Source organism: Phyllopteryx taeniolatus, chromosome 5 (assembly GCF_024500385.1).
Source record: "Phyllopteryx taeniolatus isolate TA_2022b chromosome 5, UOR_Ptae_1.2, whole genome shotgun sequence".
NCBI classification, from domain to species: domain Eukaryota; kingdom Metazoa; phylum Chordata; class Actinopteri; order Syngnathiformes; family Syngnathidae; genus Phyllopteryx; species Phyllopteryx taeniolatus.
In genome coordinates this window covers 15,854,515-15,877,322 of record NC_084506.1, presented here as the reverse complement: position 1 = coordinate 15,877,322, position 22,808 = coordinate 15,854,515, and the positions used below count along the sequence as shown (strand labels likewise).

Genomic DNA, 22,808 nt, shown 5'->3' with positions numbered 1-22,808 from the left:
ATGTCACCTCATACAAATGGCACTAAAGTCTGGCTGGAGCGGAAGAGAAAGACTCAAGAAGAGAAGCGATGAATACACGAGCTCTCGCCGAAACAAAGGGAGTGTAAAAATCATCCAGGCTGTATTTGGCATTTGGCGGAAAAAATACTTTTTGTTTGTTTGTTAGCACGTGCACTTTTTCAACAAAAAGACACTAGCCTCAGACATAAAGCGAACACTCCATTAGGTACACCCGCACGATCACGGGCTTTGCCAAATGCCACGTCTCTCTTTGAAAGGAGACTACATCCATCCATCCATTTTCAACACCGCTTATCCTGGTTAGGGTTACGGGGCGCTGGAGCCTATCCCAGTTGATTTCGGGCGAAAGGTGGACTACACACTGAACTGGTCGGCAGTCAGTCGCAGGACACATATAGACATCGACAACCATTCGCATTGAGACGTTACATTGTTTTTTTCACAATTTAAAGCAGCTTCTAGGTGTCTCAATAAAATGTCTGAATACCCCAAGGATCATTCATCATTCATTCATCATCATTTTAAGGGGCTTTCCTGTCTCATGCAAATGAGCCACTGCTCATCATTGTATTTTATTTCATGGTGGCAGCACTTCATCACTCAAGATGCCAATGTACACTTTTTAGCTAGTGTACAGTATATTGGGTTCGTCCATGTGGACACGTCGGCAAACACAAATACCACCTTCCGGGCATTCAAGCATTTTTAGAAGCCAACCCTGTGAAGTCCAGGCATCGCTCGGAAAGGGGAGATCTTTACCCAGCCCAGCTTACAAAGTCATGGGCGGAGGAACTCGGGGAGGAGTATTCCGTAAATCAGCCCCGTTACATCAGTCTGGCAAAATTACAAACGGCTCGCTCGCAGACATGATTTTGGAAAGAAAAGATTTCCTTGGTTGGCTCTTACGCTTGACAGGTGGGCAGCAAACTATTTTAAAAGTTGATTTTGCATAGCATAGTCGCTTAAAAGGCGGTACACATCATGGTAAAAAATACATTCCTGTATCTGGGCCCATATCAAGAGCCTCACCACCGTGTTACTTGTTCTTCCTAGGCTGATACACCATCCTGCAAGAGTTTTGTGGAAGAGTGTAGTTGTGTACAATAATACCATAAGTGCCCCATTATCTACTGTTTTAAAAGTACAATTCCCATCTTTTGTTTTTTTTTTTTTAGGGGTCACGCTGATATTCAAGGGTGCGGAAGTCTAAGCTGTCTTTCTTTTCCAACTCACTACCATGTACTTAGTGTAACCGTACAAAAAGCCCTCAGGCGAGGTAAAATCCACTAGTAGATTGATGGACATATCCACAGGCCCACACGTGAGGGGTGCCGGCTGTTGGATGTTCAGCTGAGTGGGGGAAGCGGGGGTGGGGGTGGTGGTCGATATGTAATTTAATACTGAGTTCAGAATGAACAGGACAAGGTTTGGTCTGCAACAAAGCACCGAGGTTCCAAACTCAGCGGGTCATCGAGTCACGTGTTCTCTTACAAGCTTACAATACATTCATAAATTAATGAATTCAGAAAGGAAATAAAAATAATAAATTAAACTTAAAAAGGTAGAAAAATCCATCTCCAGCATAATTTAATGGGTTCAAAAATAATTATAAAAATATATATAATGCAATGAAAATCTATGTTTAAATAATAAATAATAAATATAATAGAAATAGAATAATTAGAAAATAAAAGTATAAATAAATGAAAAATATACAAATATAGGAAAAATATTAACATTAATAGAAATAAATAAACGAACAAAACAAAACTAACAACATGAATATGAACAGAAATAAATAAAAAACCTAAAATAATATATACGTTATTTTATTTCAATAAACAAAATACCAATATCAATATGTAAAATTATATATATACAATAAAATAAAAATATTAAAAAAGAAAATTAATAACCAATATCAAGAAAAACATAGAATCTAACTAAATAAATGTCCTTCATAATTAAATGGGTTGTTCTCCTGAAGTGATACATCAAATAAGTAAATAAATAAATGAAATACAAATATACATTTAAAAAAACAAAGAAATTAATAAAAATGACTAAAAAGAAGAAAACAATATGAAAACAAATGAAAATAAGTACAATAAAACAAAACTAAATCTGCTGCATAATTTAATAGGTTATTCTTCCGGAAGTCATCTATTGATAAGTGAAAGAATATAAAACAAAATAAAATTAAATCGCTTATCCTTTCCGAAACAATCTTTTCTGTAAACCAGTTGTGAGCCCCACGTTAGAGCATAAGAAACATAAATATTAACTGACCTCATTTAAAGCAGGACACATGTAAATATTATTGGACATCAAATAGTTTTGTGACCCCTCCCCGTAAAAGTTGAAAGAAAAGCGCCTATAAGCAGAGGAAAAACTAGTCTGGAGCTAACTGAGCCAGGACCTTGTAAGATTTATCCAAAAACATCCTGCAGCGTGTGTGCGTGTGTATGTGTCTGTAAAGGCAAGTGCTCCAAATTGATTATGAGAACATGGTTCAGCAAGAGGTGAAGTAGTTTGAAGTAAATAAACATAACTCTGAAAGTACTACATTAGGAACAATTCATATAATACAGAGGCACCTTGAGATTTGAGTCTAATTCGCTCCGTGTCCATGGTCTTAACTCAAAATACGCTTATCTCAAATCCTCCTTCATAAAATAATTAAATAGAATGTAAAGCATAAAACAGATTGTGCCTCATGATCTAATGTTTCATCCATCAGTGTGCTGCAATTTCTGGTGTGCCCACCTTGGCCACCGGGAGGCCGTATTGTATAGTACAGATAGACTACTTTTCTGCTGTTCCACCACTCAGTAATTTGCTGTAATATTATTATTATTATTTTTTTTTTGTCAAGGATGAAGAATATGTTATATGTCTATATGTGTTGTTCCACCATAGGCGTTGAAATATCCGTTTTAAAGGGTCCTAAAACCACGACTGTCAATGCTAACTGTTAGCATGTCAACGGCGTTTTCCATTATTTGGTCATTGTTTGTTAGCATTAAATTAGCAGACTTTCCTAAGGCAAAGCTGTGGTTGTTTTACACATACAACTTGTAATTCTCTTTAGTTTATCCTTAGTTTGACCATAAACATCAACTGGGAGTGGCATTAAACAAGTACACATGTAAACACGTAAGTCGGGTCACTAGTATCTCAAGATACCACTGTCAAAACAATAAAATAAAGTATAACCTCGACTTAACTGACACGGAAACAACGGATTTCAGATTTAACGGACAGAAAATAATGTCCAGGTGGAACTCAAAACGCCCCTTTTTAGCAGACGAAGTCATTTCGTTCCAGAATTTGCTGCTGTTGTGTACTGCCTTAATCAACAGACAGCGACTGGTACCCATATTACCGGGTTGTTCCACTGTTGTCACAGATGTGCAGACTAGAGTAACCAACGTGCCTAAGTGGCGGCCATGTTGGCAGGGGTGACGTTCCAATCAAAGGCAATGCATGGACATTAGCTTAGCGAAGCAGTTCAAAAGGGACCTGTCGTATCCACCTACTTCTATCTAAGGCTGTGGTTCACTCGAGCGCTCGTGTCTCGTCTCTCGAGCATGCTATACTGATTTTGGTATAGAGGTTTTTTTTTTTTTTTTTTGTTAAGCCCTTCTCTATGGCATCCGATCGTAACGGAGGTGGGAAAAGGAAGTGCATTCACCTCGCGGCTCATGAAAGCGACCCTTGATTGGGAACCACAACACATTTCTTCCACCAGCCCCACGCCATTATGACCCCTCCCAAGCACCAGTGCTCACGGCACTTTTACGGCAGTATTAAAAAAATCAAAGCAATGTTTAAAGGTAAGTTAAGGTTAACTTTTAAAATTTTCTTTTTTATATTTATTTACAATAATTGTGTATCGTAGCCTACTGGGTGTTTTTAGGCCACGGAAAAAAGTGCTTAAAATTAACGGGCAAACGGCTATAAAGGCCGGCACCTCCCCTTATGAGTCCGTTAATTCAAGGTTCCGCTGTACATTTAACATTGTGGTTGTTGTTTGTGTAACTGCAATGCAGAATATTAAGGTAGCTATTATTTTCACATTTTGGTTAATTTATTTAGAGCTTCATGAAGTGGGAAAAAATTAGATACAACAATCCATGGTTGTAGTGGTGCACTCGCCTGACTTTGGTGCGGGCAGCATGGGATCGGTTCCCACTCAGTGACGGTGTGAATGTGAGTGCGAATGGTTGTCCGTGTCTATATGTGCCCTGCGACTGACTGGCAACCAGTTCAGGGTGTAGTCCGCCTTTCGCCTGAAGTCAGCTGGGATAGGCTCCAGCACCCCGCGACCCTAACCAGGATAAGCGGTGTTGTAAATGGATGGATGAATGGGTCTCTATGGTGCTGACTAAAACTAAGCCTTTTTCCTCTTGTTTACATAGAGCAGAGCACACCGAGTTTACATGGAGACTCACAGAAGCCAATTAGCACGTGCACCATCGGTCTTCCTACAACAAAACACTCTGAACATCATTCCATGCCATCTTCAGCATGGCTTTCCACTACAGTCACTTAATGATGATCGTGTTCAGTCATGTTTAGAGAAGATGCTCCCTGACACAGCCCTGGTTATAAAGGATCCACTTCATTACGCAACTTTTCCTGATCATTTCGGTGGCGGTTATCAAGAGTGACTGGTGAAAGGAGCAGTCATATTAATTAGATGTGGGACCGTTTAGTCACTTTACTACTGTGCATTGACATTTAAAACTTTAAGTTGATTAATCGCTTACCACGGTCTTGGCATGTCATATTCCAATCGGCCAATTTACAGAGGACCTCCAACTTAACTATCTGCTGGGTTAGCTGGACTATAACACTGTGGAGTATAACAGGACGGCACATCGGTCTGCGCAGGTCAGAGACTACGAAAATAAGTCAGTTGTAGATGAGAATAGCAGTTAGCCGCTCTAGCTTTGGCTATTCGATCACCACTAGTCTTAAAATATTCATGACATCATGGATTATTGGACTTCGACACGACTATGATCACAGTATCGTCGACTATAAAACGTCATATTGGGTGTTGATCTACAACTGAATTGAGTTATGACCTTGGTCAAGGAATGAATTCAACTGGTACAGCAAGTCAAGGTACCATTGTTTAAGACTGTTTGTGCTTTGTGAAGCTTTGCACACTACTGAGTGATCTCATTTGAAATTTGTCCAAACACCCCTAGCCGGCCGAGACCTTTACTCAACTGACAACTTAAACATCCATCGAGTTTATGTGAACAGACAGTAACACCTTGTGATTGCCACTGCTGAAAAGTACTTTTGTTGCTACAGATCTAGAACATCTCTCATCTCTTACTGTTTGGGATTCTCCCACGTTTCCCGCCTATGCATTTATTGATCTCGGCCAGCGGCTCGGGTTGTGCCCACACATTTGGCTGTGTGATTGCAGACGACCACGGCGACAAGCGGGTCTCAAGCTTTTCAGGAGCCCCCACCCCCCGCGGTAGCTAAAGCCTGCCTGTTTTACAGATCAATCCGCTCATCTCCGTGCCTCCACCGGGAAAAGAACAGGGATTTCTCTCTAATGGCGGACACACAAAGAGCCCAAGCTGCTTTTTACTTGAGTCAAGAAGCCGTATGCCTGAATACAAATGGAACAACATCAATACTGTCTTTATAGAATGAAAAGAAATCTGACCCGTGACACAACGGAAGGGGGATGGTCGATGTATCATAACAACATCACTACGTAGCCATCACTCACATGTCAGCGAGCAGACATCAATGCACATTGTCAGTTCCCTGTTCCATGAGTGAGCCAATATGTCAAGGCTGATTACCCTTCTGGGCATGCATTATTCCAATTTTCTGTGAATTGTATTTCCTATTTTGTCTCAGAATGAAAAAAAAAAAAAGACTGTCACGGGCCAGCATCTATCTCAATGGTGTATGTATAGTGACAGACGACAGGACACGTCACGATACAGCATGGTATCACTCGGTGATGTTGTATCAGTACTGTATCTCATCAGCCAGTGGTTTCGATACATCGCAATATTGGTATTTACTGCTGAGGTATCGATTCTATATCATGTCTATCTTGCGATATTGATAAGTGATGCTGCTATATTGTGACAGACGGTGACACGTTATATTGTGATACTGATGTTTGATTCTGTTGAAATGAAACTGTATCACAACAGACATTGTGATATTGATATTTGATGATGTAATGATACTGTATTGTGACACACAATGTTACGATGCATACCAATACCAGCATTTATACTGATGCTGTATTGTGACAAACAGATACTGCCACAGTGCTTTGGGTTTATCCAAAATGTTAAGAAACCTCAAACAAGAATGTTTAAGAAAGTAAAAGTGAGGTTTAGGCTTTCTTAGGAGAATATCAATATGTGGAAAACTATTGGTGTGCAGAATTATTCTGCAACTCAATGAAAAACACATTTTCCCATCCCACTTTTTTATTTTCATTTGTTTAAGTGAGAATTATAAACAAAACAACTCAGAACTTTCCAGTAGAACTTGATATAAACTGATATACAGTACAGTAAAAAGTGGTACCTGGTTGTAGAGTGCGCACACATGCAGGGCCGTGTTCCCAGAAGCGTTTTGGGCGCTCATGTCCGCTCCGTAAAACAGAAGATGTTCCAGGTGCTGCACGTGGCCATAACGACATGACTGCAAGTACAGGAATCAAGGAAAGTGTGTTTTACAATGTGGCCTAGCAAGATAGCCAACATACAGTGGGGGCTCATTTACTAAAATCCTGAGTCAATGAAAATTGGATGTGCAGTATCCTGCGTGACATCCATCCATCCATCCATTTTCTGAGCCGCTTCTCCTCACTAGTGTCGCGGGCGTGCTGGAGCCTATCCCAGCTATCACCGGGCAGGAGGCGGGGTACACCCTGAACTGGTTGCCAGCCAATCGCAGGGCACATAGAAACAAACAACCATTCGCACTCACAGTCATGCCTACTGGCAAATTAGAGTCTCCAATTAATGCATGTTTTTTGGATGTGGGAGGAAACCGGAGTGCCCGGAGAAAACCCACACAGGCACGGGGAGAACATGCAAACTCCACACAGGCGGGGACGGGGATTGAACCCCGCACCTCAGAACTGTGAGGCTGACGCTCTAACCAGTCGGCCACTGTGCCGCTCCTGCGTGACATTGTGTTTAAAACTTGGGACTGCTCTGGGACAGGCCAGAACCAATTTTCTCAGTGCTCTGGTAAGACCAAGACGCAAGGAAATGCAGAGTAGAAAGGAATTTTGTCATAGATCATATACCATGACTCCTTTTGTGACTGGCTCCAAGTCAGCCCTTGGATCATTCAGAAGCTCCAAAACTGCTCAATACTTAAAATTGGTTAAAAACTCTTAAAAGAGTGGAAAAGATGAATTCTCCCGGTCTCCTCTCATTTTGCTTGTGCCTCCTCCTCGCCACAATAACCACAGTCGTCGTCACATTGTCCTTATTTACACGTGCCTTTCGGACACAGGTATTTAAAGACACAAAATCAGCCACTGCAATTTGTCTGAGGTTTGATAAATCCCATTTTGCGGGCTAAATGAATATATTTGCATCTATTCTTCCCATAACGAATCCTGGGTGCACCTGGTTGATTGATCAGCTTCCACATCTGTTTTTGCACCCGCAAACCTTCAGTGAATCCGGCCCCCTACAGTGTAGAGTTTGCTAAGAGCGCTGGCGCGTACGTCACCTGGTGTATCTCCTGCCAGCCGTTCTCGTCTACGCAGCAGACCTGCGCGTGGTCGTGCAGCAGCAGCTCACAGCAGTAAGGGTCTCCCCCCACCATAGAGCTGTGGTAGAGGGGAGTTAGCCCCCGACTGTCCTTGTAGTCAGGAGATGCGCCCAAGTCTAACAGCGTCTGGAGGGAAATTGGCCCAAAAAAAAGTCTTACAGATGTGATACTATAAAAACAACAATATGTCAACTATTAAGTTCAAGGTTTAATGTCCTGGGAATGGGACACAGGCTTCGTGTAAGGAGAATACTGTACCTGTGAGAATACTGTATCGTGACGGACAACTATGCAATATCAACATTTAATGCTGTTGTTGTGATACTGTACCATGGCAAATAATGGTGCAACACGTTGAAATGTCGGAATTTCATGCTGGTGTATCGCCTCTGAAATGTGACAGACAGATCCCGTACTTACATTTCTTCCAGCTCCTTTCCTCAGGTAGGCGCTACCGATCAATGCAATCTAAAACCAGCAGACATTCCAACAGCTTCTTCCCACTTGCCATCAACTTCTTAAACAGCTAACGTATTCATTCCATTGCAACATACTGCCAATTCTTTGTCTTGAGTTTGTTGTCACATTTCTGTTGGGCCAATTATACATTACTCGTGCAGTCACTGTAGTAGGCTCGCCACCCTGCACTATTTGCATATTTGTTGTTGACCAATACTGGCCACTCATGTCAGAGTAGCATCTGCACCAGTTGCACACTGACTGAGGAGTACCTGCAACATTTGCACAATCGACATTGTCCGATATTATCGCACTACTAGTCACTAAATGAATCCTTGAAGTCTCGGCGCCCTTTGCACAAGGGTCATTGCACTGGACTATTACTATATTAGTCATTCAAACTGCTCTAATTGCTAGATGACTTTGCATCAGTTGTCACCAAAAAATACAATTGTACATTCCCAGATTACTAGCAACATTTTATTGCTCAGCGACTGTTTTTCTCAACAGCTTTATGCCTCAAAAGTATTCTCTGTCAATTGACTGTCTGTTGTCGTACTAGAGCTACTGGAGACAAATTCCTTGTGTTTTTTTTGGACATACTTGGCAAAATAAAGAAGATTCTGATGCTGATATTGATATTTAAAACTGGTGTATCGATTACTGCACTGCGACAGACAACAATATTATAGATTGCAATATCGTTACGCAATGCTAGTATGCCAATACTGCATCGTGACCACATGCTTGCACAAAAATGTTTACACCCTCAGAAGGTAATTTTTTTTTTTTTACTTTTGTGAACATTCTAGGATTTTTTAAAATCAATACAAACATTTGAATGATATAATTCAGCTGTAAGCAGGGCAAAGATATTTTGAAGGTCTTTGTTTTGCTTTTGCTCAACTGAGTGCCATTCATGCTTCTTTTCATGCTGTTGTAAAGTTTCCTTTAAGGGTGTCATCCATTAAAACAACACAATGGAAACCACAGAGGGACAAAAGCTTGCACATATCCCAAACACAAAATAACAAAAAGAGAGTAAATAGAATATTCTAGTAGAAAAAAAGAGTTGTGGAAGATGAAGTGATCTGAGTCAGAGCAGACGGACGCTGTAGGAGAACAGTCAGTAAATGTCACATCATTCAGAGATGACGCGCTAAGTTTCATACAGCGCAAAATTGCTCAAGCACACTCCAGCGGAGGAGATTGCCCGCTCGCAAAACCCCTGTTCTGCCAAATTGGCCAAGCAGGCCTATTGTTGTAGAGAAATTAATGAAAGCAATGAGTCACCCTTTCTGTTGCCATGAGAGTTCATGGCGGGGGATACGTTCCAGACCCACTCGCTATACAGAGACCATCTACAATACTTTTTTAGTTTTCCCCGTTCCACACGTTTAACTGATAAAACACTTTTTAAAATACATTGGTGCCTTGAGATATGAGTGCCTTGACTTCCTCGGACAATTTTTTTGTCATGAGGAAAGAGCAAAAATTGGAGATACAACTGCAAGCTCCCCAGCAATATTATATTCCCCTTCAATACTGAATAATGCGATCACATCCATTTACAAACAATATATAGGGGGTCCCTGGTTAAGGACGAAACTCTGTTCCTATGGCAACGAAGTAAGTCGAATTTGTACGGTACTTGCCGTTAACCTCATGCAGTAGTAAAGTTCTTTTGCTGTATTTTCGTCAGCATTTTGTCTGTTTTTTGCCAGATTTTTTTGTACTTTTTTGGTCTTTTTCATTTGTCATTTTCTTTGTCAGACTTTGAACTGCTTTTGCCGATGCACTTTCAGCCGTCATCTCCAGCTCCTCACTGGGACACACCCCTTAAAGGCACACCACCATTAACTGAATCATAATCACTTTATGTTTGTGGATTTTCTGTCATTTTGAATCATGTCCTGTTTGTGAATAAACAGATGTAAATATTTTTTTTGCTATTACCCGAGTCATTAATTAAAAATAAATACAAAATAAAAATAATAATCATTAGTTGCAGCCCTACTGGGGATCCACAACTGGTTATGCAAGGGTGGGCCAATGAAGCGAAGTCATCTTTGGTGTGATCCCGTGACCAAACTTGAAACTGTGAATGTTTGCTTTGCATCGGGTGTGGACGCCACATAAGATTGTCGCCGACCACCGTGGGGACCTGCTTCAAGACACTGACCAGCGGAGAAATGTGGGCAAAAAAAATAAATAAATAAATAAATAACATAAGTTTGACAGAGCTTGAGACCCTGACACCCACAAACTGCGGCCAGTGTTTGCCACTAACAGTGCGTGTTTGCTGTGTCCACAACTGGGATGGGTCAAATGCAGAGGGAGAATTTCGTGCGCATGCGTTTGTGACAAAAAATAAAATAAAAAGATTCTTCTTATGTGTGTGTGTGTCACTCACGATGAGCGCCGTGTGGTTCTTGCTGCGCACCGCCTTGTGCAAGGAGGTGATGCCGTCTTTTGTTCTGAAGTCCAGATGAGCGCCGCCGCTCTTTAGCACCTTGATGAGTTCCGCACATCCCTCCAGCTGCACCGCCAGCGTCAGAGGGCATTCTACAGCACGCGGGCACAAGGACGCATGTAAAAAATAACGACATTTATGTCACTTTATTCCTACAGAAGACTTTTTTTCTTTGGTTTACTATTAAAACCTTTCAGGTGTTTGCAATCTTCTATTAGACTAGGCCAGTGGTTCTCAAACTTTTTACACCAAGTATTGTACCACCTAAAAACCTATTTTGCTCTCAAGTACCACCATCATGCGTAACATTAGAAGACAGTAGTGTAGTAGGCCTGAGTGTTATTCAAAAATCAAGACAAAGGTTTTAATCCATCCATCCATTTTCTCCACCGCGTATCCTCACTAGAGTTGCGGGCTGCTGGAGCCTATCCCAGTTATCTTTGGGTGAGAGGTGGGGTACACCCTGAACCGGTCGCCAGCCAATCGCAGGACACAAAGAAACAAACAACCATTCACGCTCACATTCACACTTATGGCAATTGAGAGTCTTCAATCAACCTACCACACATGTTTTTGGGATGTGGGAGGAAACCGGCGTGCTGGGAGAAAACCCACCCAGGCACGGCATTTGGTACAGCTGCTCAGTTTTCATAGAAGAAAAAAAAAGTGACTTGGCCATTCATTTCAGGTGGGTTTTCTCCAGGCACTCCGGTTTCCTCCCACATCCCAAAAACATGTGTGGTAGGTTGATTGAAGACTCTAAATTGCCCGGAGGTGTGAATGTGAGTGTGAATGGTTGTTTGTTTCTATGTCCCCTGCGATTGGCTGGCGACCGGTTCAGGCTGTACCCTGTCTCCCGGCCCGAAGATAGCTGGGATAGGCTCCAGCAGACCGCGACCCTAGTGAGGAGAAGCGGTAAAGAAAATGGATGGATGAATGGGTTCAACCAACAGCAAGGCGTATTCCTCAATGCAAGCTTTCACTCGGACAACATCTGCGTGACACATCCTATCAAAAGTCAGGGCTTCAAAATAAAAGGGCCATAGAAAGTGTGCTGAAACTGTGGTACCATACTGGTGTGCTTTTATTTTGACTTAAAAAAAAAAAAATATATATATATATATATATATATATAAATTATATTATTATTATATATATATTATATTTAAACTTTGGACAGGTAGTGGTGCACCAAAGTTGCCCCAACAGAACGGGACAGTTGTTCCTGCCTTGAGTTGTTAATAAAACCTTGCATTTTATGCCTCGCCCTCTGTTGGACCACTTTTTACACAATACGAAAGAAAGTTCAGAGTGCTTGGCATTTGAAAAAGAAGGCGAGAAACGACAAAATTTAAGAACTTGTAGCAAAGTACGACACCCGCCCTCCACCTTGTTGTCCTCCATACGCCATCACGAGTCTTCAATAAAGTTAAAAATAGTGGTGTCCCGATCCGATCTTTGAGATCGGAAATAAGTCCAATGTCAGCCAAAAAAAAAGCGAATATCGGATCGGATAGAATCTAAAATACCCAATTTTACCACTCTTACATGAGAATATTCTCTAAATATATACTCATACATGCTCCGCTGAAGCACTTTTATTCAGCAGGGCCCAGACGGCATCCGGAGCCCACGTGATCACAAAAACAGCTTGGTAAGGTGCTAACATAGTAGCAAGCAGTAAGAGTGAATGTTGTTTGCTTAAAGTCGTTTATTGAATTATGAATTATGAATGAATTACACTCATTCCTCAGTTTGTTACGTTACTGACATACGACATTCCGAGGTTACAGAGGACACAAGAATACTTTTCCACGCAATTCAAGAAGGCAAGCTCATTTAGCACTATTTACTGTTTTTCATTGGATTGTTTTATATTCATGATCTATAAAGGTTTTTCATACAAATACATACTGTAATAATGACTTTAATACTGCGGTAGCATAGGTTGGATCCGACATAACAACGCTATCAGTGTTAGCTGCTAATAAGTGGCACTTAACGCAAATGTTGTACACTTCTTGTAATTCGTCAGCTTGTGGTGAAGTGCTACCTCCACGAGTGAAAACGCAATCCATGCTTTTACTGTCTACTGTTCTTAGATTCAGGTCTGATTGAGGACAAGTAGCCACTCGCTTATTCGCTGTGCGCGTTGCCTTGATTGCATGAGGCATAACTGCCACCCAAAAAATAATTTCAACCAGAGCGCTACAAGTGGATGGTAAGTGCACTGTAATTCTTTGTATACTTTGACCAAAGAAAACGTTTTATTAAGACACCTGGGAAATGTTTGAAATTGTGAAAAAAAATGCATAATTGGTAAGTTTTGTTAATTTCTCTTAGTCTTGCCTTATTTTGATTCGGGTGCTTGGCATTTTGTTTGTTGACGTGCTTATGTGAATGTTTAGCTGAGATTTTTCTTCAAAGTACAACTTCGAAGCATTGATCACTTACCGCACAGGTGTCAAACTCAAGGCCCGGTGGCCAGATCGGGCCAGTCATATAATTTCTTGTGGCCCACTAATTCAAATCAAGTGTGTCTACTTCATGTTTCTTGCTAAATTGATTTGTTCTTTTAAATTTGAAAGAAAATATGGACCGAAATAATGTTTTTTTTTTCTGATTACAATCAGAAAAACAAATCTCATCTTAACTTAAATTGGAAAATAGTAGTATGCTTAAATATTTACCATAATTTTTCGTGTATAATGTGCACCCCCGCCACCCAATAAATTGTCAAAAGTCAATTGTGCACATTATACATAGGTATAGGAGGGAAATAAAAAAAAAACTTTCACATTTTATAAATGTATGACACCATCAGGAGGTTATGAAAAAGCTCTAAACTTTCATTCTAATATGCCACCGCCACCTAGAGGTTATGAAAAAGGTGTAGCCTACACATTCATTCTAATATGACAGAGGTACGTAGTACTGCATATATGTACAGTTGTGCTCATAAGTTTACATACCCTGGCAGACTTTGTGAAATATATATATATTTTTTTTTAATATGACTGATGACGAAACAACAACCATCATTAATTTCTTCATGGTTATGGTTTGTTTAATGATAATGGTTTTCTGAAATGCTTGACAGTTTAATTTGAATGCCATTAAAATAAAATTAAATGTGTTTCGCCTGGCCCTTCATGTTTTCTTTAAAGAATTGTACCCATCTTACAAATTCTGCCTGGGTAATCAAACATATGAGCACAACTGTGCATTTTCTCATTTACTAAATAAAAGTAGGGCTATGAATTTCAAAATAAGAGCAAGTAAATAAAAAGAAAGTCTTACGTGTTCAAATAAAGTGCTTAACTTCAGAATAATTGTTTGAAAAAAACGAACAAAATACAGATAATACTTCATGTTTTGATCAAAAAGGTAGAAGCAAAATCATGCATTGTAAAAATGGATTATACATAGGTAGAATGGTTTTCCAGAATTTTGAGGTCAACTTTGGGGGTGCGTATTATACATGGTTGCGCATTATACAAGAGAAATTGTGGTAGTTATTTTCCATTACTTCTGGTTTGAAATTAAATTTAGTGTTGTAAAATATAACGATGAAACACAGGGGCAATTGTGTATACTTAACAATATGATGAGGAGATAAAATATTTTTATGATTTTCACAGTCATAACAGCCCATTCTTGACTTTTCCTTCCGACTTTCTCACCTCCTGTGTCGGGATCGTGGAAATTGGGGTCCAGGCCTTTTTCCAGAAACCGGGAGACCTTTTCAATGCTCCTCTGCTGCACATACTCCATGAACTTCTTCAGATTGGCCTAATGGAGGGAGACAAGGGAGCGAGGAGCGTGAGGGGGAAAGAGAAGGAAGAGACAGCTGTGATTGGCCCACGGCAGACTCGTGTGGCTGACGCTGTTTAATAATGCAGGGCCGAGATGAAAGCTTAATTTGCTGTCCTCCTCTTTTCCAGCGTGTAAAGGTTTTATGTCTCTTCTGTCATCATATCAAACGAATGGAGCGTGCGGCCGTAGATAAGCTTGCGATAGAGACAAGGGGAAGAAAAAAAAGGTTTGGAGAGTTAAGAGTTAACATGTGAATGAATTTTTATTTACGATTCAAATGTAAAACGGGCAGCACAGTGGACGACGCCTTAGCACATCGGTTCTACTCTGGCTTCCTCCCACATTCCAAAAACATGCATGTTAGGTTTATAAAATATTCTAAATTGTACTTGGGTGTGAATGTGACTGTTTTTTTTGTGTATTTGGCAACCAGTCCCAGGTGTACGTCACCTCTAGTCCCAAAGCAAGTTCAGATAGGCTCAATCTCACTCGCAACCTTAATGAAGAAAAGTTCCATCGAAAATGGATGACTGTAGATTGAATTATGTCCAATATGTCATTTTTCATAGGGAAACGTCTTAATCTTATGAAACATTTATAGCGTTCATAGAAACATTTATAAATTTCTGATAATAGCCATGATCTGAAGAGAGAAAAAATTATAGAAAAAGTTTTACTACCATAAGGAAAAAGTCATAATTTTTCACAAGAAAGTTGTAACAGTACAAGGAAAGTCTTGTCACCACAATAAAGTTTTTTACTATCGTGGGACCTGCGTTTTTCTGCTTTAAAAAAAAAAGTCTGACTAAAACCATATCATACGAAAACCAAAGCAATATTTCCCATAGGAAACAATGTAAATCCAATGAATCCGCTCCAGACACCCAAAATTATTAACCCAACCCCCCCCCCCCCCCCCACATTTAACAGAGACTAAGTGTACTTCAACATCTGCAAAACAATGTGAAATAAATATGAATGACTGATTAAAAAAAAAAAAAAGGTCTTAATGTACATTAAGCCTCGCGTATGCGTTTATTTAAATGAAATGTACACATTTAAACCAATGCAAGTGATGGCCCCTCGTAGCACAATCTATTGGTAAAAAGTTCATATTGCAGCTGAACAGTAAATTAGGTAATTCAGTCAGTAAACGATCGGCAGTGCAAAAGCTTCACATTTATAGCGTTCATAGAAACATTTATAAATTTCTGATAATAGCCATGATCTGAAGAGAGAAAAAATTATAGAAAAAGTTGTATTACCATAAGGAAAAAGTCATAATTTTTCACAAGAAAGTTGTAACAGTACAAGGAAAGTCTTGTCACCACAATAAAGTTTTTTACTATAGTGGGACCTGCGTTTTTCTGCTTTAAAAAAAAAAGTCTGACTAAAACCATATCATACGAAAACCAAAGCAATATTTCCCATAGGACTAAGTGTACTTCAACATCTGCAAAACAATGTGAAATAAATATGAATGACTGATTAAAAAAAAAAAAAGGTCTTAATGTACATTAAGCCTCGCGTATGCGTTTATTTAAATGAAATGTACACATTTAAACCAATGCAAGTGATGGCCCCTCGTAGCACAATCTATTGGTAAAAAGTTCATATTGCAGCTGAACAGTAAATTAGGTAATTCAGTCAGTAAACGATCGGCAGTGCAAAAGCTTCACATTTATAGCGTTCATAGAAACATTTATAAATTTCTGATAATAGCCATGATCTGAAGAGAGAAAAAATTATAGAAAAAGTTTTACTACCATAAGGAAAAAGTCATAATTTTTCACAAGAAAGTTGTAACAGTACAAGGAAAGTCTTGTCACCACAATAAAGTTTTTTACTATAGTGGGACCTGCGTTTTTCTGCTTTAAAAAAAAAAGTCTGACTAAAACCATATCATACGAAAACCAAAGCAATATTTCCCATAGGAAACAATGTAAATCCAATGAATCCGCTCCAGACACCCAAAATTATTAACCCAACCCCCCCCCCCCCCCACACACACATTTAACAGAGACTAAGTGTACTTCAACATCTGCAAAACAATGTGAAATAAATATGAATGACTGATTAAAAAAAAAAAAAGGTCTTAATGTACATTAAGCCTCGCGTATGCGTTTATTTAAATGAAATGTACACATTTAAACCAATGCAAGTGATGGCCCCTCGTAGCACAATCTATTGGTAAAAAGTTCATATTGCAGCTGAACAGTAAATTAGGTAATTCAGTCAGTAAACGATCGGCAGTGCAAAAGCTTCACTCAAGGAAGTGCTGCACCCACAGTAACGCAGCAACATTTGACTATACTTAAATTAGTCCGAAAAAATATGACGTTAATAGAACTACAGACAGCGGAAACACCGTCAGGGGGGACATCAGAGTAGAAAACAGACCAGAAAATGGCTGACACGTGTGCAAGCCCTACAAGAAAACACTCAATAAAGATATGCATGCACATGGAATATTTTTTGTGGGTGCTAAATTCCAGGAAATGTATTGCCGAGTGCCGCCCGTCTACCGCTATACGCCTGTACTCCCAACCCCCCTCATCACACAGCCCCCGCTGACACGCCGCCACGAGCCGCCGACAACGCCGACCACTACTCTCACCATTTCCCAGCGAGTGAGAGAAATTCGCTTAAGCCTTTTTTCCTTCTTTCCCCACTCTTCCTCCTCCTCATCCTCTCTTCAGATGTTGGCAGATACAGTTGTTATGGAGATGGGTTACAAAGGCAGCTCGCGAGTGGAGACAGCACAACTGTGGCGGTCTTTGCGTACGCATTGCATGGGGGCTCGCGCGTGGACGGTTTCAACCAATGACGTTTCGTGTTTTGTGGACAGTGCGCAAAAAAAAAAAGTAGTGCAGTTCCTTATTCCTTCCCGTATGCAACTCAACCACAAGCCCAGTTTGAGGAGCTTTACGGCCATCACACTGCTTCGAAGTGTGCTACAATTTACGACATCCATGGCAGGTTTCTCGTTCATAACAAATCACGCAACAGAAGGCATGCTCCTACCACCGCCCATGAAAGCACGCAAAACATCCAAGAGCAGGGTGCGGGTAAAGCTTTATTACGCTCAGAAAAATCAGCTTAATCGAACTTTTGTTAATGCTGAGTTCCAATGCAGTCCTCCGGATAGACTTTCCATGGCTTTGCGCAAACGCCTGCTCTAGAAGCTCGGTGTTTTCATCAGTGTTTGAAAAAAAGAGGCTGCAAGCTGTCAAGCTAAACAAATAGAATTACACGTTGGGTATTCAAATGAACCACATTAAATTTATCTTACAAAAGTTCACTTATCTCAATGCTAACAGATGGAACAAAACGCCATAGATGGTCTAATAAATAGCATCTATGTGGCGGTGTTATAATACAACAGAAACGGATATTTGAACACAAACGCATGTACACAGAAAATATAAAACTCAGGAGGCACATATTCTTTATCCTGTGCGAAAAATAAACAATATTACTGCAGATTACTGAGTCACTTACAGTAGTTGTGAGAGTCTCCTCCGTTTGTGTCTGCATGAATGATTTATACTGCCTACTGGTGGCCAACTCATAAAGTGAAGAGGACCGAGGTGGGAGATGCATATCAATGTGGAATGTCGAATGCGCGTTCAGTGTGCATAAATGATTGTGAAGCACAATTCACCAAGCGTTGGATTGTTGGCCCACTAATTGGGAACGTGATCTGAAAGACGGTTGGAAATGACGAGAGTGGGATATTTTGAGCTCATCATCCACTCCCATTCATGTAAATTGAACCTGCTGGCGACAATGAATTCAAGCTGCGCTATTTTATTCACGAGAGTTATATTAAAAATGAGAAAAAGTATTGCTGTTAAACACTACTTATAGATTGTATTTGTATTTTGTAGGGCTGAGACTCTTAGAGACTTAAAACCCGGAAATGCCGTGTTGGCGTCCAGCTGAGTTGAGTGGGTAGGTGCCAATCACGAAGTCGGTAGCTAATTGAATATTAATTCACAAAACTGCATCACATTGTCGGCGATTTCAAATCCTGTCGTTTGCAAGGCTTTTTTTGTTTGTTTGAAGGCTAATGCATTCAATCAACAAACTGCACAGATGTCAACCTTAAACCATGTCCCAGACTCATTTCAACCTGTTTTGTTCTGCATAAAACAGTGGAAAAAAATTTATTCTGATTGAAGGGGACCTTTGTCTGATTCACAGCAGAGGAGTTCCATCAACTGCTGTCCGTTTATGAATGAGATTCAAAGATGCACAGCCGACTGACAAGTCATACGTCAATGTCGGCGGCTTAAAGCGTAAATAAGGGAGGGACACAGAGTCGGCGTTTTTTGAAACACACATTACGAGGAGTGAGCTGTGTGCCGTGAGCTGCAGACACATGCGTCCAAGAAGCAGCCAAAACAAAGCATTAGCAAAGACCGGCGGAGAGTTACTGCTGCAACTGCACATCACTCACAAACGCAGCAAGTGAGCAAAGTAAAGAGAGAGACGTATGAGCCAATGGAGGGCAGTTATTAGTACTAATACACTAAAAATAAAGACAAACAAATTAAAGATAAAAATAAATAAATAAAAATAAATTAAACAAAAAAAGAATTGTAACTTTATATTCTTGAATAGGGAATAAATAAAAAGATTAAAATAAAAATAAAATTAAGCGGCACGGTGGACGACTGGTTAGCGCGTCAGCCTCACAGTTCTGAGGACCCGGGTTCAATCCCCGGCCCCGCCTGTGTGGAGTTTGCATGTTCTCCCCGTGCCTGCGTGGGTTTTCCGGGCACTCCGGTTTCCTCCCACATCCCCAAAAACATGCATGAATTGGAGACTCTAAATTGCCCGGAGGTGTGCATGTGAGTCTGAATGGTTGTCTGTTTGTATGTGCCCTGCGATTGGCTGGCAACCAGTTCAGGGTGTACCCCGCCTCCTGCCCGATGACAGCTGGGATTGGCTCCAGCATGCCCGCGACCCTAGTGAGGAGAAGCGGCTCAGAAAATGGATGGATGGCTGGATAAAGTTAGATTAAAACAGATAAAAACAAAAAATAAAAATAAAATTAGGATAAAATATACAAATGAAAACAGAATTAGAAAATAAAAAAAATATAAAAAATAAAAACAAAATTAAGCTAAAAGTTATCCTGCTTTTGTCAAACCAATCATCATCTTAACAATCTAAATTAATAATTTATTCAATGCATTCTTTTCACTTGTAAAAAAAAAAAAAAAAAAAAAAAAAAAAAAAAAGAAGGTCCAAATTATTATTATATTATTCCATATTTCCATATTTGAAGGGAGAGGACATTTATGCTATTTGAAACACGTGCATGCATGCATACACACACACATGCACACACACACACACACACACAAAGCATGCATTTGTAAAGGAAGCGGTGTCACCAGTGGGAAATCAATGACGAACACAAGAAGTTGAAGGCAGTTAGAGAGGAGTGTGCCATCAATCACGCCGTAAGGCGACGGCGGCCTGGGGACGGAGCTCAAAGCTCAGCAGCAGGAAGTGGACGTGTGCCAGTGGTGCAGCCATATGTATAAAAAAAAATAATTAAAATAAATAAATAAAGCTTGTTGCTTCGGGCGGGGGTTGGAGTGGATAACTGAACATGCAATCGCGTACATGCCCTTATTGCACTGAAGAAAAAGTCAATGTTTTATTAGCAGCCTTTGACCATTTTGCTGTGTACTCACTCCAATGAGCCTCTGGTGTGTAAATAAATAGTCGGACGCGCAATTGGTATAACTGGAGAATTGCAGCGGAACCTCTAAAATACGGCTATAAATTCGCCTGTAAAGTTTCAAATAATAGAGACTCGCAACTGCTGTCATGCATGAAATTTTGATTTTCGACTTTACACCGATCTGATCGGCTTTATCGGTATCAGACGATAATTAGCATTTTATGCTGATCGGCTTCAATTTCATCATTCGCCAAGCCGATCAATGGCATCATTGTGGGAAATCAATGACGATGGAAATCAATGGCATCATTGATCGGCTCCGCAAAAGACATTTACTCCACGTCGGCATCGTGTACAGTATATTTAAATCCAAAAGCTAGTTCATTTTTAGCCTTATCGTGTGTCTTTTGACATAGTACTGTAAATATCTGACCGCGAATAAAGTTATTTTTTAAAAAAACCTGTCAGCGGTGTGGGACAGACAACACGTAATGCCTGGATCAGACTAAAATAAAATTTGGTCTTTCATGATTGCACTATGTCAGACTATTGCAATAAAATCTTGGATTCCGATACCACCGCATCCCGTCTTTTACGATCACTGGGCTTTATATTGTCAACTTAAACATGACCGGATACACTCGTTACCATGGCGATGACAACAACAATGGCTCGCGCTGCGTGTATTTATAAGAACAAAATGGGGCAAAACGTGTGGTGGTGGTCACCGGTGCTCGGGAGAGGACGTTCATTTAGCACATTCACTGCCATTGTCTCCTTTAGAAGTCAAATATCCATGTTAACCGGGAGGGCTGGCAGTGATTAAGGATTGCTTGAGGAATGTTCACGTGCTTTTAATACGATACGGCTCGCAAGCAGGCATCAAAACATTATGTAGCCTAGCAAGCTAGTGCTAGCACTAACGGTTGTACGTAAACATGCCGGCGTTCTGTCGAATCATGCTCTAAAGTTTTGGTGTGTTTGAAGTAATTTAATTACAGGCATCCATCCATTTTCAACACCGCTTATCCTGGTTAGGGTCGCGGGACGCTGGAATCCTATCCTAGGTGACTTTGGGCGAAAGGTGGACTACACCCTGAACTGGTCGCCAGTCAGTCGCAGGGCTCATATAGACACGGACAACCATTCTCACTCACATTCACACCGTCACTTAGTGGGAACTGAACCCACGCTGTCTGCACCAAAGTCAGGCGAGTGTACCACTACACCATCAGTGACTTAATTTAATTACAATAAAGTAATTTAATTACAGTAAGTTAGCACCCATTATTTCTGTCGTAATGTTAATTTGACCTGACTGATTAGAATACCGTATTTTCACGACCATAAGGCGCACTTAAAAGTCTTACATTTTCTCCAAAATGGACGGGGCGCCTTATAATGCGGCATGCCTTATGTGTGCACCGAGGTCCAAAATCTGTAAATGTTGTGTGACTTTGATGAGTGCTGCGCTTGACTGACTGGGAGCATTTCCTGCCGACATGCTGCTTATATAGAGGAAAGACGGATGTGACTGAGGACAGCACGCGGACGTTAAAGGGGGAAGACTGCGCGTGAAAGAGGACGCTAAAGGCACGCCCCCAGCAGGTATATAGTGCCGGGGTGTGCATTGTGCAAAACAACATCGGTTTGGCTAAGGACCCCGAAAATGGCACCTACGAAGAGACACGCACAGTTTAAACTGCAAGCTATCAGTTACGCGGAGGAACATGGGAATCGAGCAGCCGCGAGAGAATGCAAGATCAACGAATCCATGGTACGCAAGTGGAGGAAGCAGGAAAACGAGCTTCGCCAAGTCAAGAAGACGAAGCTGAGTTTCCGCGGAAACAACGCGAGGTGGCCCGAGTTGGAAGACCAACTCGAGCAATGGATTAATGAGCAAAGAACAGCCAGGAGAAGCGCGTCTACAGTCACCATTTGACTGAGTGCAATAACTCGGCGCTTGCCATCATTCCGGGAGGCTTGACGAAGGAACTCCAACCGCTGGACATCGGCGTGAACAGGGCGTTCAAAGTGAAGTTGCGAGGGGCGTGGGAGTGATGGATGACAGATGGCGAACACAGCTTTACTAAGACTTGGAGGCAGCGCCGGGCGAGTTACGCCACAATTTGTGAATGGATTGTGGATGCTTGGGCTAACGTGTCTGCACTGTTGTTCGAGCTTTCGTAAAAGCTGGCATCATTTCTGAGGAGCCGCACGGCAACGAGATTGACTCTGACAATGACTAGAGCAGGCCTGGCCAACCCGCGGCTCGCGAGCCTCATGCGGCTCTTTAACTAGTTTCATGCGGCTCTTCAGGAGCTGTCACATGACATGCGTCAAAAATGCTTGGCTGGCGCTGTCATTCACTCCCCCTACAGCTAGATGGCACACTGACCATGTAAGCCTGTTTGAGTGACGTCAAACGAGCGACGAGAGAATCTTTGGTGTGACATCATTTGTGTTGTAAACAATTTCCGTCAAGTTACCTCTTGAAATGGCAGGGACAAAAAGCACAGCCAAACGAAAATATGAAGAAGAACACAG

At 41.0% G+C, this 22,808-nt stretch overlaps 1 protein-coding gene across 14 annotated transcripts in view; it reads right to left on the bottom strand.

Annotated features, from left to right (window-relative positions):
* shank3a (SH3 and multiple ankyrin repeat domains 3a) overlaps positions 1-22,808 on the bottom strand; it is a 247,951-nt gene that overhangs the window by 109,230 nt on the left and 115,913 nt on the right. For all 14 annotated transcript variants that reach the window (XR_009788489.1, XM_061773051.1, XM_061773052.1 and 11 more), the window contains 4 exons: positions 14,428-14,536; positions 10,685-10,836; positions 7,771-7,938; positions 6,607-6,723 (listed from right to left, as the gene is read on the bottom strand). Coding sequence is in view for 13 of the 14 variants with exons in the window: in XM_061773051.1 (XP_061629035.1) it covers positions 6,607-6,723; positions 7,771-7,938; positions 10,685-10,836; positions 14,428-14,536 (546 nt within the window). In the remaining variant the exon portion in view is untranslated. The remainder of the gene's footprint in view (positions 1-6,606; positions 6,724-7,770; positions 7,939-10,684; positions 10,837-14,427; positions 14,537-22,808) is intronic.